Genomic DNA, 16,912 nt, shown 5'->3' with positions numbered 1-16,912 from the left:
CGACTGGCTCAAGCCCCGGACAAATCCCTCGAACTCTGCGCCTCAGCCTCGTTTGTTGTTGTTTATTTTTGTCAGATGGTGTTGATTTAATCTGTTCAAAAAAAATAATAAATCCCTGCGTTGAACGAAAGGTGCGCGTGATGGATGGGTCTCTCTTCACGGAACGCGTGTACGCGCAAGCCGGTGTCACGCCTAGAACGCGCAAGTCGGGCACCCGCACGTCCTCACATGAAGTCACGCGCTCACTTACACCCAGTTACCCTTCAACCGCCAAAAGGCTTTATAAACAAACGTTTACTGACATGTACTACACATTAGAACAACAATAGTTTTATTAAAGATGACAAATTAATATTGGTTTAATGCGTGGCACAAGATTTAGAGTTTTAGCGCTTTCTGGTGGTCCCCGGGAAGACGCCAAACTGTGAGTTGCCCGACGTGTGAAAAGTCCAATCACTTATGACGATTAAACGTCATAAACGCTGCGGCGATATCAAGAAAATTAATACCGAAGAGACGGTGCATGAAGCTGCTTTAACCTGACAGACTGAACAAAGGGCAAAACAAACCCATCTTCCTTGAAATGTAACCAATGACGACACACCTGCATAGTGACGTACACCCGGGCGTAACCAATGAGAGTTCTCCGCAAACGGTTGCTATGACACATGTTGCATTTCTCTAGCTAATGTGTACAGGATAAAATAATATTGAAAACGTTTTTTTTTTTAAAAAGGAAACTAGAGTCGGAATTCGTATTAATCCCCCTCTTGTCATGGTGAGGTTGAGGGCGAGATGTCTGCTTGTTGGTACGTGGCGTTTAATGAACTGTGATGGTCTGTCGCCGGAGCAGTGGTGGCTAGCTAATCAGGCAACAGTCAATATGTATTCGACTTTGATTCACCAGTCTTACGTTTATTTTTCATTTCCCTCTAACCTGAGGCTCTAGTTATTTGTTGGTGTTGTACTAATACAGTGTTTCGTAACCTTTATCAAGCCAAAACACAGCTTTTATACACGGAACACCACCCAAAACCATGTTAAAAAAAAAAAAAAGCAAGCATACAAGGAAATTTTAAGGATGATGATGCGGTGCTCACAAATGCACATACAGTTGCTGGATACACGTTAACTACAGCCGTCTACTTGAAGACGTTTTTTTTTTTTTTTTTTTTGAATCATTGATCCCCCTTATGTCTTTTTATGTGTTTGTACCCAGGTGATCCAGCAGTGGGCAAAAGTGCCCTGTCGCAGATGTTCCACAGTGATGGCGCTCTCTTCCAAAAGAACTACAGCATGGTGAGAACATTTCACATCAACCTTGTCAACCTTGATTTACAAGAGCCCCAACTTCCAAGTTTGTAGACCTACGAGCTGTTACATGCTAGATGTATGTTGTTGTTTTGCTTTGTGTTGTGAGCCAAATTAATAATTAGTAAAACAGTAAAAAAGTCAATAATGTACTGTAATGCCCTTGCATGTGGGCAAGGAATGCATTCATCATTTCATTAATTGATTTTACTACCCCGAAAGGGACAAGCCGAAAGAAACACACACACACTTTATAAAAAGCTCATTTTTTTCCCACATTATTATGTTTTAAAGTCCTCGTCCAGAGGAAATGTATTTGATTTGTCTATCACACAAATGTAGCTAAAATTTCATAAACAAATATTTAAAAAATTATCAACACAACAGAAATGAAACAAATTAGCGTCAAAGTCAGTCTCAAGATTTTGTTCGAAATGTCGCTTAGATTCGGGAAGTTGCGGTTCTTTCAGGAAATGTAATGTCACACCTAGATACCATTTAACCAGAGAGTAAAAATGCTAGCGAAGATGGTGAGGAAGTGTGTTGCATATGGCTGTTCTGCGCCAAACGCCGACAGAGTCAGGTTACATGAATGGCCGAAACATGAACAGATAGGCAGGTTATGGACCAGGTTTGTGAAGACAAAGCGAGCGCATTGGACTTACAAAAAAAAGTGAACAGTAATATGTTCCAAGCATTTCACTGAGGATTGCTTTGAAAACCCGGTGCAGTGTTCACTTGGCTATGATAGCAAGTAAGTACGTGCGTGTTTAATTGTTAGTATTGACAAATATCTACCTCGTTTTAAATGTAAGTACAATAGCGATTCAGATATAGATGTCAGCTAATATCCGTATCCATGTGATGTTTAGGAGGTGGCAGAATTTGGACACTGTATAAACTTAGTGTACTGTTGACCCTGAGGTCTTCCTCAAATTCGACTATGACAGTGTGTGCTCTCAAATGTTCGGCGCGTTATTTAAAATATGGGCTAAATGCATGTAAATAAACATATAAACATGTGATCTTTAAACGCAGAATGATACTGAAGGTTTTGATATTTGTTTTACGCCGACTCAGTCGCAAATACAAAAACAAACGACTCAATGTTGTGTGCAAGCAGCGTCAGACGTTTAAACATATTTGAATTAGATTATTTCGTCAACAAAGTGTACGTAGATTTCTCGAGGCACCTACCCGTCTGTGTTTTGGGTGCGAAGTTCAACGTCAACTTCGTCAGGTCTCGCAGAATCCTGTCCTTGTGTTGCATTCGTCCACTCACGTTCGAACATATATGGATGAATTACACCTGCGAGGGATGTTTTTCGATCATAGGAAGAATAAGAAAATTCCCCTTCAGTTTCTATCTCTTCCAGAGAGCATTCTATAAAAACTTCTTCATCACTGCTGTCTATCTCGTCGAGATCCCACTTGCAGTGTGTATGATTGTCTTTGTAGGAACCCATTGTCTTTACTGGGGTTGTCTAGGTGTGACGTCACATGGAAGCAGCTTCAACAGAGCCTCGGTTAGAAACAGACATGAGAGGCATTCGGATTCCAAAGAAAATGTGCACTTTGGCGCTAATTTATTTCATCTCTGTTGTGTTGAGAATTTTTTGAATATTTTTGAATGAAAAATTAGCTACATTTGTGTGATATACAAATAAAATATAGGTTCTCTGGATTAGACCTTTAATACATGTATGTGCATTTTTTTCTTCTGAAAATACTTGAGAATTAATTGTTGGTGGTTTTAGGTGGGCTTGATTGTAATTCGAGTTATTTCATTGGTGAAAATGGATTTGCTGTATGGGTAAATTGTGCTGCAAGCTTGGTCATGGAACAAACTAAACTCTTAGGTACCACTCTACATCATATAAATCCACACTTTTGTCCACAACTCACTCCAGTGAACCTCCATCTACTGGAGATCCAATATTTGCAAACTACTTGTTATAAAAACTCACTTATTCACACTTTCTGTAACATCCAATTGCTATGCTCCGTTTACAGCGAATGTTAGTGGAGGAGTTGCTAGCATTGGCCGCCGGTCAGTTTGTCCCTTAACAACAACATGATTGGAGATTCCAGTAGAGATCAGACAGGCAGGCGAGGCTCTTTGCGGCGTTGACCTCGGAGCATAAATCCAGCAATGGTGAAAGTTAACATCTGCTCAGTTAGAGTAAATGCCCATCTAAAGACAAGTCGTTTGTGATTATGTATTTAGAAAATAAGCGTATCTACGGGAGGGCTGCACAATTTCAATCGCAATCAAGATTTTGGCTATCATTGACATAACCTCACGGTTGGCGATTTTTACATTTGAAATGTGGGCTCTGAATGCATATTTTATGAAGCACGTTCTTAATCAGTAGTCAGCCAACCACCAGGGGGCGAAGGCACTGTTAATGTTTCATTAAGCTGCCTAAATAACGATCAAGCTGTGCCAAGCGTACCCTGCAGTGGGAGCCCCAGTCACTCGGTGGATTGATGAGAGCGAGGGATGTTGAGAAGAGAATACAGCAAACATTGGAGGTGAGAATCCTTGTAAGAAGCTAGTGTCCCGAAAACCGCTCACCATCCATTTTCTGCCCTAATGTACTGTATGTATCACAGCATCAAACACATAATAAAATGGAAAACAAGACAATAGTACAGTAGTTCATATTTTTTACAGCTTACGAAATAACAATGTTGTCCTGCTTTGATGCATTTTTTCTAAATCGAAATTAAGTAATTTACTATTGGTAAATTACGTTTTTAAGTGTTTTAGGCTAAAGTTGGGTTTATATAAAGGTGTAAAATATTAAAATTGTAAATTGTTGTATACTGTGCAATGACAAAAATGTTAATTGTAATGATGTAATATTTTATCGAGGTATTTACTATTCACAAGTTTTTACTACCTGCATCGGGGCTTGTTCGTGTTGATACTTATTCCCTAACCCTCTGTACATAATATGAATGTAAGATTTTTATAGAGCCCAATTTACCTAATGAAGTGTCCTCAATCAGCCTTTCAAGGTCTTGCACAGCTCCGATCACTCACTGAAGTGCACGACTGCATAATGAGCCAATGAATGCCCGTGAGGTTAATGCTAATTTGCATTATTTCTGCTAATTTTACACCAGGGAAAGCAAGCATGTCTTTAACCTCACCGGGAAGTTTTCAGTCAATTTATGTCAGCGTTTCAACAAGCTATAGACGACAAGCACAAACGTTTGTGTGACGTACGTGTTGTTGTTCACTAATGAATGTTCAATGTGAATTACACACTATATATACGCAATATATGGGGGTTATATGGTCAATTACAAGCACAAGTTAAAGATAATAAGCTCACTACACACAATACTGTTGTGTAGTTGTTGTTTGGAGAATGAATTTGATTAAATATTAAGTAAAAAATAGTCCATACAGCAAATATATCAAAGCCAAAAATACCATGTTAAAATGTTGTTTTCCCAAATTAAATTATGTTTATATGTGCAAATTACCCTCCTGACATCCAAATTATTCACATTGAAGCTGCTTAAAAAGGTTTCCAGCTTTTGTCGTCAGTACTATGTCCATTTTCCAAGCCGGTTATCCTCACAAAAGGTTGCAGGAGTGCCGGAGTTTATCGATTTTCTAAATTTTAATATTTAAACAAGGTGTGAAAGTCACGTGTATGTATTTCGTCATTCCCCCAAGCCACAAGGGGTTTGTGATTGGAATATCTCTCAAAAGGGTCAAAAAGCTTGAAAGACTGAGCCTAATCTCATGTATTGTTCATTGTTGTTTGTGTGTGTGTGTGCACTCAACTCTCCCTGAGTCAGCACTCTTGGGGGTCAGGGCGGGGGTCTAACTTTAAGGTGGCAGGAGTGTCGATAATTAATTCAGCAGGACTCTGGAACAGAGGTATTTGCCTTGTTTACACACATACACACACGACGGATGAACTCGGACAATTTTTGCGAGGAGACTACAAGTACTTAAATTTGAGTACTCGCCAATACTAAGTATTGATCCTCGATGATGCCATTATGTCTTGTAATTGTGATCAAAATGTGTTTTGTTTATATCTAACACAAAACACTTTTCCTGAACATGGCATACTCTGTTTAATGTAAATATGCCACTTTGTAGAGTAACAACTTGTCATTACTGACATTTTAATCCCTAGAAAATTGTGGCACGACAGTTGAAGTGATCTATTTTCACGTAGTTGTTTACTTCTCTTTACCCTGGAACCCAGTCCCTGTGATTTGACGTGCACGATCGCACGCCATCACGCTCACAAATCTGCACAGTCGAGCACAAAAAATTATGCGCATAAAATTTGTTATGAGTGGAAAAAATAGATATGGAAAGACGTCGCTTATCTTGTGTTGTCTTGACATTAATTTACGGGTTTATTTCATAAACGTTGTTAACTTAACAAGCCAATTTTTATTGATGAAAAATGTTAAATACCGTTTTCTATCATGTTCTACTAATAAAGTTTCTTTCTGCTTGTCCCGTTAAGGGTCGCCACAGCGTGACATCTCAAATGAACGGTCATATTTGTTTGGCACTGTTTTTACAATGGATGAGTTGAAATTGGAAGTGATCATTTCTGAGTTTGACATTTTTGTTTTCTATTTTAGTTAGGTATTTGTTTATTCTATTTTTAATTTACAGTTATATTAATCCAGTAAATTATTTTAAGATCTTGAGATTCCATCCCTAATCACACCCGCAACTTTATCTGCAGGCATGACTGACCACACCTGTACATTTTTCAAATGTGAGTGACTGGGAACCCTTTTTTAAGTGAGTGCCATTTTTTTTTTAAATATAGAGAAGCTTCTCCGCATTACCTGCATTGTCATATCTCATGACATGCGAGAGCCCTGAATGCATTTTGCGTGTTTTGAAATGCAGGTTTCCCTGGGGGTTGCTGTTTGCATGTTTTGCCACAGACTATGCAAGCAACTGATAACCGGGTCCTGGGCCATCTGCAGTGTCATTGTACAGGTCGATGTGTACTTCGACTTGCCTGGCTTAACCTTTGAGAGAAGTGTATGCTGCTGGGAGGATCACCCAGGTAGCCACCTAGGCTGGCTTTGTCTATTATGGGAGCGAAGCGGGAGATGTGGCTAAAGAAACTGTGAATGCATGCTGGATGGCTCAGCGTTGAAACTCACGGGGTGCCCTCCTCTGTAGCTTTCTGAGAAGAGTTCATCCATTTGCAGAACATAATTGGCAGTCGTCTACAGTGTTTACGTAATCTGTTTTCCTGAAAGTATCTCCACCTGCCCAGGAGCTATATGTCAGGTTGGTGAAGTGGGATCAGAGTATTTGTACGGCCATGAGTCGTCTAATTGCTTTGGGGAATGATGAAAAATGCACATATATGATTTTTGTGTTGTGCTTGAATTTTAAGCACGTGGAACCGTAATAAGTGTTTCTACCAAAAGTTGAATGACTCATGGTTTTGCATTTGGATTCTGCAGTAGTGATAGTAGCCCTCCTCCGAGCTCTTCAGGACAAGGGTTACTCAAAGAGGTACCTGCAGTGCATCAAACAGATCACCTTGTCCTTGCGTGCTCCCACTTCTTCCTCTCCATCAAACACTCAAATGATGACCACATTTCCAAACATTACATCACACCCATCCAGCCATTTTCCAAGCTGCTTATCCACGCAAGGGTCGCGGAGTGCTGGAGCCTCTGCCAGCCAACTTCGGGTGAAAGGCGGACTACACCCTTAACTGGTCCCCAGCTCTAAAAAAATCAACTATACAATGAAGAAATAAAAAACCGCGGGTGTATTTTTCAGATTCAACTTCTCAAGGATTCTCCTGGCAGACCCTCACACTCTTGAGATCTTTTTTAAGATGCATACGTATGTTCAACACTAATCTCATTACACAGTGCTCATCTCCCAATAACCCTTTCTCTGGACACTCCCAATGCTCTCTCCATCGTCACATGCTATTCATGTCACGTAGAGCAGGCGTACCCAACCTTTATTTAGCCAAGGCAGATATTTTACATTAGAAAAATATCACGGTGCACCAAAAAAAAAAAAAAGAAAAGTCACAAAAAAGTGGATACAGAAATATTCACTTTCTGCCATCTAATAGAAGATCATTTATTTGTACCGTCTGTCTAAACTTATATGCCACAGCCATAGTTAGATGAACAAAGATGCATCACCAATTAAGTGAAATTTGAAAATTTCCTGCAGTACACCCACCATCCTTGTGAGGATAAGTGGCTTGGAAACTCACTCTGAACACCAGAAGCGCTCTCACAGCACACTAATGTGCCATGGCATACTTGTCAGAAGTCACAAGGACAGGACTCAAAACAGCAGCACCCCTGCAATACAATAATAATAATAATACAATACTGACACACACCTTAGCATGAGTGGTCTGGAAGTCGATCCAGGCTGGACTGACTTCGAGAGTAAATGAGCAGATGTCTTTTGATTGTAATATTGACAATGAAGCAACCCCAATACACCCGAATGATCTTTTCCTACAGACATTTGACACACCCCACTATTTACTGACAGGGAACTTTCCTGAAAGCTGTTGCGAGGCACTACACTAATATATTTTTTAAATAGTTTTTACAAATGGCTCTTATTGTTCTATATGATCCTTCAGGCATGCTAACTGCCCCCAATCTTCTTCTTCTTTTCCTTTCGGCTTGTCCCGTTAGGGGTCGCCACAGCACGTCATCTTTTCCCATCTAAGCCTATCTCATGCATCTTCTTCTCTAAGACCCACTGTCCTCATGTCCTCCCTCACAACATCCATCCATCTTTTCTTTGGTCTTCCTCTCACTCTTTTGCCTGGCAGCTCCATCCTCAACACCCTTCTACCAATATATTCAACTCTCGTCCCTGAACGTATCCAAACCTTCTAAGTCTGCTCTCACTAACCTTGTCTCCAAAACATCCAACTTTGGCTGTTCCTCTAATGAGCTCATTTCTAATCCTATCCAATCTGTTCACTCCAAGGAAGAACCTAAGCATCTTAATTTCTGCTACCTCCAGTTCTGCTTCCTGTTGTTCCTTCAGTGCCACCGTCTCTAATCTGCACATCATGGCCGGCCTCACCACTGTTTTTTAAACTTTGCCCTTCATCCTTGCGTAGACTCTTCTGTCGCATAGAACACCAGATACCTTCCGCCAACTGTTCCACCCCGCTTGGACCCCGTTTCTTCACTTCCTTACCACACTCTCCTCTGCTCTGTATTGTTGACCTCAAGTATTTGAAGTCATCCACCCTCGCTATCTCTTCTCCCTGGAGCTTCACTCCTCCTCCTCCGATCAATTATCAATTAATTCAATTATCCAGTTGGCCGGTACACTGATGCTCGCAGGCCTCTCTTAAAAGAAAGCATTTTTAAATCTAACTTCATCTTCTGACTCTAAGCCCTAATCATACCCCAAAAACGCCACTATGCCTTTCCTCCAAGCGTAAAACAGCACTCTTGCGACTAACCCCAACCATAATCCCGCCCCTAAAACCAAAACAAATTTAAAACCTCATCCCTAAACTTGGATCTAAACCTACCCATAGGATCTTACCTAACACCTTACCCCGAAACGTAAATCTAAAACCTAAACCAAGGCCCCTGTACCCCTGGTAAAGACATTTGTCTTCCCTCTGCTTCCAAGGTATTAAAAGCAACCGCTGGGTTCATTAATCCCCATCCTCGTCTTCCTCGATTCTTCGCCATAAAGGCCAGTGCAGGCCTGCGGCCATTCTGCTCACGTCGTCCTCCTTGCTGGAAATGTCAGACAGGCTGTTAGTGATATTCCCAGTGTATTTGCCAGTAACGGGCTCCTCATTGACATTCCGGAGAGAGGCTTTCTGCGCATCACGGTAGCTCATTAGAGCATCACTGCAGTGTGTTCTTGTGTGTGTGTGAATGTGTAGGTGCGTATCTATGTGTGTTTTGAACTCTGTGACTGGGATCTCGGTCTTCCTTTTATGGACACAAAGCAAATCCTTGATGATGTAAACCACACAAGTTTTTGAAGGTCAGGTAAAGGTTGTTAGCAGCTGGTTGTAGTAAGTCCCTGCCGTAGTGAAAAAAACATAAGGAGTTGACCTATCCCAAAATGTTAGTAATCGCCTGTATTAGTATATATAAGTATACCACAAAATATGATCCCAAAACAGTTTGTCATTTCAAACTTAACTTATAACATTGAACTTCACAATAGATGGCTTACAGGTGATTTCCTTTACACGTGTGCATGTTTATGGGGTTACAAAATGGGGGCTCTAAAGTTTCTAGTTAGATTTAGGCTTTCAAGCGAGGCTTGTTTTTTTTTTTTTTTTTTAAATTAGGGGTTAAAGCTAGAATTGAGGTTTCGAGTTAGAGTTTCAAAATCAGTTGGCATGATAGGGTTTTTCAACCTGGGTTAGAGTTTCAAACTAGGATTTTGCCCACATTGAAACGAGATATTTACAAAGAAAGACGGTACATAGAAAGAGTTTAATGCTAGCATTGTCGCACTAGTGCTAACAGGGCTGCTTAAAATAAAACTTACTGGTAAATATCACTGAGACGCCAGTAACACAGCAGCAACACGTTAGCACAGCGCTAACACTAGCGCCGCGCTAACAGGGCCGGTAAAAGTCACTTCCTCGGCACATATAATCCACCGGTCTCATTCTTACCTTTTCCGCTCGAGTGCCCCCTTGCGACTCTTAGAAAAAAAAATGCAGAAATTAGCCTCATCACCGCATAAACTACAGGGTTGAAAGCGTGTGAAGAAAGTCGGGGCTTGTAGGCCGGAAATTACAATACTAACACATCGAGACGTGCTATCAAATTACACTAATTGAGGACAATAAGGCAGCAATGGAAAAGGCTAACGCTCCAATAGCCTCATTGAGACTACCTGGAAAGTTGCCCCCCCCCCACTTATTTTCTCCCCTTCTCTGGCTTTTATCCAGCCACACACTGGAATTGTTTGCTTAACTTATTAATTATGAGGGTTGTTGTGTTTGTTTGACAGACAACACGAGTGGAGCTGCTTATCAAAAGCGTCAACATCCCCGACAGCGGCGACAGCGTGGTGAGCTAGCTCATTGTCTCTCTCCGGTAAACACCTGCTACATGTTGATGGAACAAAGCTATCCAAGCTAGGTAGTCGTGGTTAACTGCTCATATGGTCAGCAAGAATTTTTTACAAATCCACATTGTTTTACAGATAAATATATATGACACAGTCAATGTCAATCGCCTATTGTAATAAAGCAACCAATGGCCTCCCACAAGCACAAATCAGGATTTTAAAGACTGGTCCGTTGTCATTTTGGGTTAGGGTTTCAATTTTTTTTTTTTTTAAAGCCTTGGTTAGGGTTTCAGACATAGGATAGGATTTCAAATAAAGTTTTTGAGCTAGGCATTTTAAAGTAAAGTTTAAATACAGGGATGTGGTTTCAGTCAGGATTAGTCTTTTAAATTGTGGCTAATTGTGGATTTTCAAGAGTACTGTTTCAAATGTTCATTCGGGTTTGTAATTAGCTAGGATTAACATCTTAAAGTATGGTTTCAAAATACAGTAAGAGTTACAGGTAAAGTTTCAAATGAGTGTGTTTAGTGTTTTATTTTGATCAATATAGTAGTCACAATTATTAATTATGATTATTTCTCATATTTGGGAAAGGCTTTTATTTTTTTGCACTACTTTCAGCAAACAATATGTAATATGCTACATGAATCTTAATAAGAAAAAATCATGGGTAATACTAAAAACATAAATGTACACCCCAAAATTTCAACTCTACCAATGGCAAACTCAATAAATATGCTTGAACAAAGTGCAACCCGTACTTATACACCTATCTATTTACTTCTGGCATTTTTTTTTTAATTTTTTTTTTTGCTGCAAGCAAGCCAGCCAAAATGTTCAAGTAAAGTTAGCTGCTCTGACAATTTTTAAAAGTGGTTTACTGTGATACGGAGCCTCTCCACCAATGTGCTGAGAGCTAATAAAGCCTTAACCCAGTGGTTCACAGACTTTTTTTGGGCTTGCTCCCCTTTTTGGAGATGAAACTTTTTTTCCAATGAGGGGAGCAGCTGAAAACAATACATTTGCCCCCTGCTGGCTGGCTGACTGCTTTGCATCCACTGCTACATGTAAAGCACTTTTCATATACACAACTGCCTAAATTTTAAATGTGAAAAAAATAATTGTTGGTTCAGTTTGGATTAATCGTGCAGCACGAACCTGCGACACTAGTGATGAGAACGCTACAGAAAATGGATGGATGAATGCGCAGCGCTAGTTTGAAGCCATGGTTAGGACTTCTGAATATAGTTTGAAAATAAAGACCCCACAGACTCCAAGTAGTACACAAATGATGAAATTCTGAGTAAATATGATCTTACTTTCAGGAGCTTTACATCATTGACTCTGCAGGGAAGGAAACCCTGGTAGAAGCCAATGAGAAAATGGTGAGACACACTGACATGCTAGCGGGGGGCTAATGTTATGTGACGTCCTTCTTTTATCGTAATATGATTCTCTGTCCACTCTGCAGTGGGGGGAGCCATCTTTGGTCTGCCTGGTGTTTGACCTGACCAGTGAAAACTCCTTTGCCAGCTGCGGTCGCTGGATGGAGAGGGTTCGGACCCACTGCAGGGGTCTCAACGTTCCTGGTAATGTAGGCTGACCTTGCAAATGCAGTATGTGCCTCTTGTTCAGCCTATATGAAAAGAGTATCAGGTCTGGGTTAGAGTTTTGAAGCAGGGTTTAAAGAGAATGTTAGTGTTTTAAAGGAGCAAATTATATTTCGTGCCAAAGTATAAGATTGGTAATTGGTGTTAATACCCACGGTTAGGGCTAAGTTAGTATTTGGGCTTTTGTGGGCTGGGTTAATATTTTAACGTGGGGTCTCAAAATGGGGTTTCAAGTCAAGGTTAGTCTTTTGAAGCAGGGTTTCGAGTCTCAGTTGGTATTTTACTGGAAGGTTTTAATTTCAAGTTACGGTTTCAAATTTGGGTTGCACCTGGGTTTAGGTTTCAAAAAAGGATTTGAAGTTTAAATTTGGGATTATGGTCTTAATGTTTGGTTTTAAGTCTGGGTTAGTTTTTCAAACAGGTTAGGATCTCAAGCCAAGGCTAGGGTTTGAAGTTAGGGATAGAGTTTCAAATTAGGCTTTTGAGTTTAAAGCAAGGTTCCTAATTAGGGTTATAAGCCTGGTTTGGGGTTCTTCCCCCCCATGTCTGATTTAGCTTAGGGTTGAGAGTCAAAGTTAGGTTTTCAAGTTAGGGTTAAGGTTTTAATAAAGGGTTTCAAGTCAACATTAGTATTTTGAAGTAGGCCAGGGTGCCATGGTCAACGTTGTCACACGCAACTTTGTGCTTATGGTTTCCCTTGAAGGGCCATGACAGTATAGCTGTGAACCCATATGGATCACATCATATTACATATACGCAACAAATTGATTGATAACTTCCAATCTGGTACAAAATAATCTGTTCAAGTATTATTCAATGTATTTTTAAGAAGGTACTTCTGCACAAAAAATGCTAGCAATGTGTGAATGTTATTAAAAATGAGCACAATTTGCGATTTTGGTATTTTATTTTTTAGCAACAAAGATGATTTGCATTCGTGGGCCACTTAAATTAAGTGGTGGGTGGGTTTGACACCTGTGAAGTACGGTTTCAAGGTATTTGTAATTAGGGTTTCAAGCAAGAGATAAGCAAACGTCTCTTCATATTTGTTAAAATACCGTATGGGAAATATAGTTTTGTGAGTGTTTTTAATTTGTGTTACGTGTGTTTGTGTCAGGGGTTTTGGTGGGCAACAAGTGTGATCTGTCAGCCAGGAGGGAGGTGCAAACAGCTGTGGCGCAGGAGTGGGCCCACAGCCAGGGGCTAGAGTACCATGAAACTTCAGCTGTGAGTGTCCACGCTCACCAAATTCCAAATAGTTACTACACTAAACAATCAAAAAAAAAAAATAAAAATTGATTTGTCGGGTGATGTTTGCTTCTGTTGCAGAAGGAGATGGAGAATGTTGAGGCCCCACTCCTCAGCTTAGCACGAGCGTTTCACACTCTTTACCAAGAACGCAGAGAGACTATACAGAATCTAAGTCCAGGCTAGGCACACACAAAGACCCTTGTAATATTTTGTTAGGCACACCAATTAATTTTTTTTACATTAAATATTTTTCCCACTGTGTCTTAATACTGTCATCATGATGAGCCAATGGTTACCAGAATCTAAACGCCACTTCTTTAGACTCTTAAGAGGGGACCCACTGGTTTTAAAGTTAGGGTTTCGAGCCTTTGTTAACAAGATAAGTTTGGGATTTCAAATTAAAGTTTGTGTTTTAAAAGTACGGGTTAAAAATAGGGTAACAACTTTTAAGTCAAGGTTTTAAGTCTGAAGTTAAGGTTTCTAGCAAGGGTTAACGTTAATAAGATGGCTTTCAGGACAGAGTTTTCTTCTTCTTCTTCTTTTCGTTTTTGGTTGTCCCGTAAGGGGTCGCCACAGCATGTCATCTTAGATGAAAGCATATTTGTTTGGCACAGTCTTACGCCGGATGCCCTTCCTGACGCAACCCCTGCGCATTCAACCAGGGAGAGAAGCTTATAGCACCTGGTATTCCCAAGGGGTCTCCCATCCAAGTACTAACCAGGGCCAAACCCGCTTAACTTCTGAGATCTGACAAGATTGGGCGTTCTCAGGGTAGCATGGCCGTAAGTGGAGGCTTTCAGGACAGAATAACGGTGTCAAATTTGGGTTTCAAGCCAAAGTAAGGCTTTCAAGTTCAGGTTAATGTTTTGTAAGTACGGTTTCAAACAGGATGTGTGTTTGAAGTTGGTTTCAAGTCTGTGTTAAGGTTTCAATTAGTGGTATTAATATAACTATTCAATCCCACTTTTTTTCAGAACAATACCAATTAGAGTATTGATGCTTGAGTACTCACCAATACCATTATAACTTTTCCATCCATCCATTTTCAGTATTGCTTATCCCCACTTTTGATACATTTTGTTAAGGTTTTAGTATCTTTTATAATATAGTATCTTATAATATTAGTATCTTATTTCGGTCATGGCCTGTAGTTCGTGACCGTAGGTGAGGATAGGAACATAGATCGACCTGTAAATAGAGTTTCACCAATCGACTTAGCTCCTTCTTTACCACTGCCAACTGATACAAAGTCCATGTCGGTGCAGCCGTGGCACCACTTCACCTGTTGAGCTTGCGTTCCATTCTCCCCTCATTCATGAGCAAGACCCCAAGATATTTGAACTCCTCCACTTTGGGCAGGATCTCATCCCCGACCTGGAGAGGGCACACCACCCTTTTCCGACTGAGGACCATGATCTCAAAATTGGAGGTGCTGATTTTCATCCTAACCGCTTCATATTCAGCTGCAAACCGCTCCAGCGAGATTTGGAGATCATGACTTGATGAAGCCAACAAACCCAGATCATTTGCAAAAAAGCAGATAGACAATACTGAGGCCACCAAACTAGAGCGCTACGCCTCAGCAGCCTTGTCGGAGTCCAACCCTCATCGAAATCAAGCCTGACTTCCCGCCAGCAAGGCAGACCACACTCTTGACACCGGTCATACAGGAACTGAACAGAACATACAAGGAGGTTCAGTACCCTGGAGTCCTGAAGCACCTCTCACAGGGATCCCCAAGGGATGCGGTCAACAGCCTTCTCCAAGTCCACAAAACACATGTACAGTGGTTGGGTGAACTCCCATGCACCCTTGAGGGACCCTGCCCAGGGGGTTGAGGTAGTCCACTGTTCCTCGGCCAGGACAAAAACTGCATTGCTCTTCCTGAATCTGAAATCTGATTTCACGATGGACCCTCGTCTCTAGCACCACTGAGTTGAACTCACCTGGGAGGCTGGGGAGTGTGATCCTCCTGTAGTTGGAACACATCATCCGGTCCCCTTTCTTAAAATAGTCTGCCAATCCAGAGGCACTGTACACAATGTCCATGCGATGTTGCAGAGGTATGTCAACCAGAACACCCCCAGAGCATTCCAGTCCTTTGGAACTCCGGGCAGACTTCATCCAGAAGAGCATTTTAACCACCTCAGTGACCTCAACCCAGAGAGATTGATTAGTTTTCTACAATTCCTCAAAGGCCTTCATCAAAGCATGAGCTCTGGAATTCACCCAAAATGGCTGCTTTAAGCCAAAAATGCCCTCTGCATGTTCAGTGTCTTCCATGGGCCCTCGAGACTGCTTGGTCATACTTTTAGGATGGGTACATCTAGCCGATTTCCCGTTGATCCATGAAACCAGTCTAAGTTGCTGCATTTTTGTTTTCTAACTTTCCAGGGGTCCCTATCGAACACTTTAGTCCACTCCCCACGTTCACATATTTTGAGTTTCAGTCACAAATTGAAAATGTAAAGGTGGAACACTACAAATTGTAAACATAGCTGTTGAACGTTAATGATGACATTCAATGAGCCTCCGCTGCAGTGGTGGGCAGTGTGGAGCTGTTTGAGTCGTCTCTGGATTGTGGCTGCCTTCACACAACCATCCCCCCCCACGCCCGCACACCCGATTTGCACGCTCCTCTCCCCCACCCCGCGCCGATCACAGCAGCTCTGCAGAGAGACATGCCGGCGCTGTGATCATCGCATTGGGGGACAGCGCGCTGGCCAAGGGCGAGACGAGAGGCGTACAATGCAGCAGGCTGCTGAGAAGACCACTCTGACATTTATTCCGCAGCTGAGGGCGCCCGCTGCTTACAGCTTATTGCTTACGGGGAGTCAGCGATGGCGGAAGAAACAGATTACCTTGAATTTGTGAGATGAATGCCAGACCAACCGGTTTCCCACCACAGAAAACACCATTTGACGGTTTCCGTTGTCAAAATCGTCACAAAATAACCTGACTTTTGAAAATCACAAAATAACCTGCGGCTGTTTCGACAAGCAATATGCAGGGTCTCCGAATCTGTAAAGAAGTCTTACATGAGCGTTTCCAACATGAAGGTTTACCAAATTAAATCTTAAAGTCTCTAAAATGCGATAAGCATTTATGGTATTGTCAATCCAGATTCGAACTCTGAAGTGCCTTAAAAAGTAGGGCCCGACTGATGTAGATTTTATCAGGCCACTTCCAATATTTTGCTGAATAGAATTCAGATAACCAATTAATTGGCCATCCATCCATCCATTTTCTGAGCTGCTTATATATATTATACAAGGGTCGTAGGGGCCCTGGAGTCATTCCCATCTATCTTCAATTAGGTTGAAAAATATATAATGAATAAAATGGGTTTTTTTTTCCTTAAATGTTAACAACAAAAAAAATCAAAATTATGGGTGGGACATAGGACTGTTTTACAGTACTGTGTCTTTTGTTTTATATTATATGTTATATTAATGTGTAAAAGGGGAAAAAAACTAAGATTTTTTTGTAGATTTGAAAAGGGTTAATATTGGCCAATTACATTGGGCCCTATCAAAATGTTTGACGTTTCACTTACACAATCCAACAGATTATGGTTTTTGGTTAATTTTGCAGTAGTGCTGTATGCTATAGATAAACCTCCATCCTTCCATTTTTGGAGCTGCTTATCCTCACAAGGGTCACAAGA

The 16,912-nt window shown here is 41.0% G+C and overlaps 1 protein-coding gene and 1 pseudogene across 10 annotated transcripts; one reads left to right on the top strand and one right to left on the bottom strand.

Annotated features, from left to right (window-relative positions):
* The first annotated feature begins 288 nt into the window (after nucleotides 1-288).
* ift27 (intraflagellar transport 27 homolog (Chlamydomonas)) lies at nucleotides 289-13,504 on the top strand. 10 transcript variants are annotated; one of them, XM_061829301.1, is made up of 8 exons: nucleotides 289-424; nucleotides 1,220-1,299; nucleotides 3,775-3,846; nucleotides 10,325-10,384; nucleotides 11,710-11,769; nucleotides 11,856-11,973; nucleotides 13,112-13,221; nucleotides 13,324-13,504. In XM_061829301.1, exons 2-8 carry the CDS (start codon nucleotides 1,255-1,257, stop codon nucleotides 13,426-13,428), a joined length of 570 nt encoding a protein of 189 aa, XP_061685285.1. In that variant the 5' UTR covers nucleotides 289-424; nucleotides 1,220-1,254; the 3' UTR covers nucleotides 13,429-13,504. The 10 variants fall into 10 exon arrangements, with proteins under 10 accessions (XP_061685285.1, XP_061685291.1, XP_061685287.1 ...); XM_061829303.1 differs by lacking the exon at nucleotides 289-424 and adding an exon at nucleotides 559-655; XM_061829299.1 differs by lacking the exon at nucleotides 289-424 and adding an exon at nucleotides 662-809.
* Nucleotides 13,505-13,914: 410 nt separating this feature from the next.
* LOC133506825 (5S ribosomal RNA) lies at nucleotides 13,915-14,033 on the bottom strand (annotated as a pseudogene).
* Between the last annotated feature and the right edge of the window lie 2,879 nt (nucleotides 14,034-16,912).

The sequence above is a fragment of the Syngnathoides biaculeatus genome, chromosome 9 (assembly GCF_019802595.1).
Source record: "Syngnathoides biaculeatus isolate LvHL_M chromosome 9, ASM1980259v1, whole genome shotgun sequence".
Lineage (NCBI taxonomy): Eukaryota > Metazoa > Chordata > Actinopteri > Syngnathiformes > Syngnathidae > Syngnathoides > Syngnathoides biaculeatus.
Note: the sequence above shows the minus strand (reverse complement) of the source record. Positions and strands in the feature narration are given on the sequence as shown.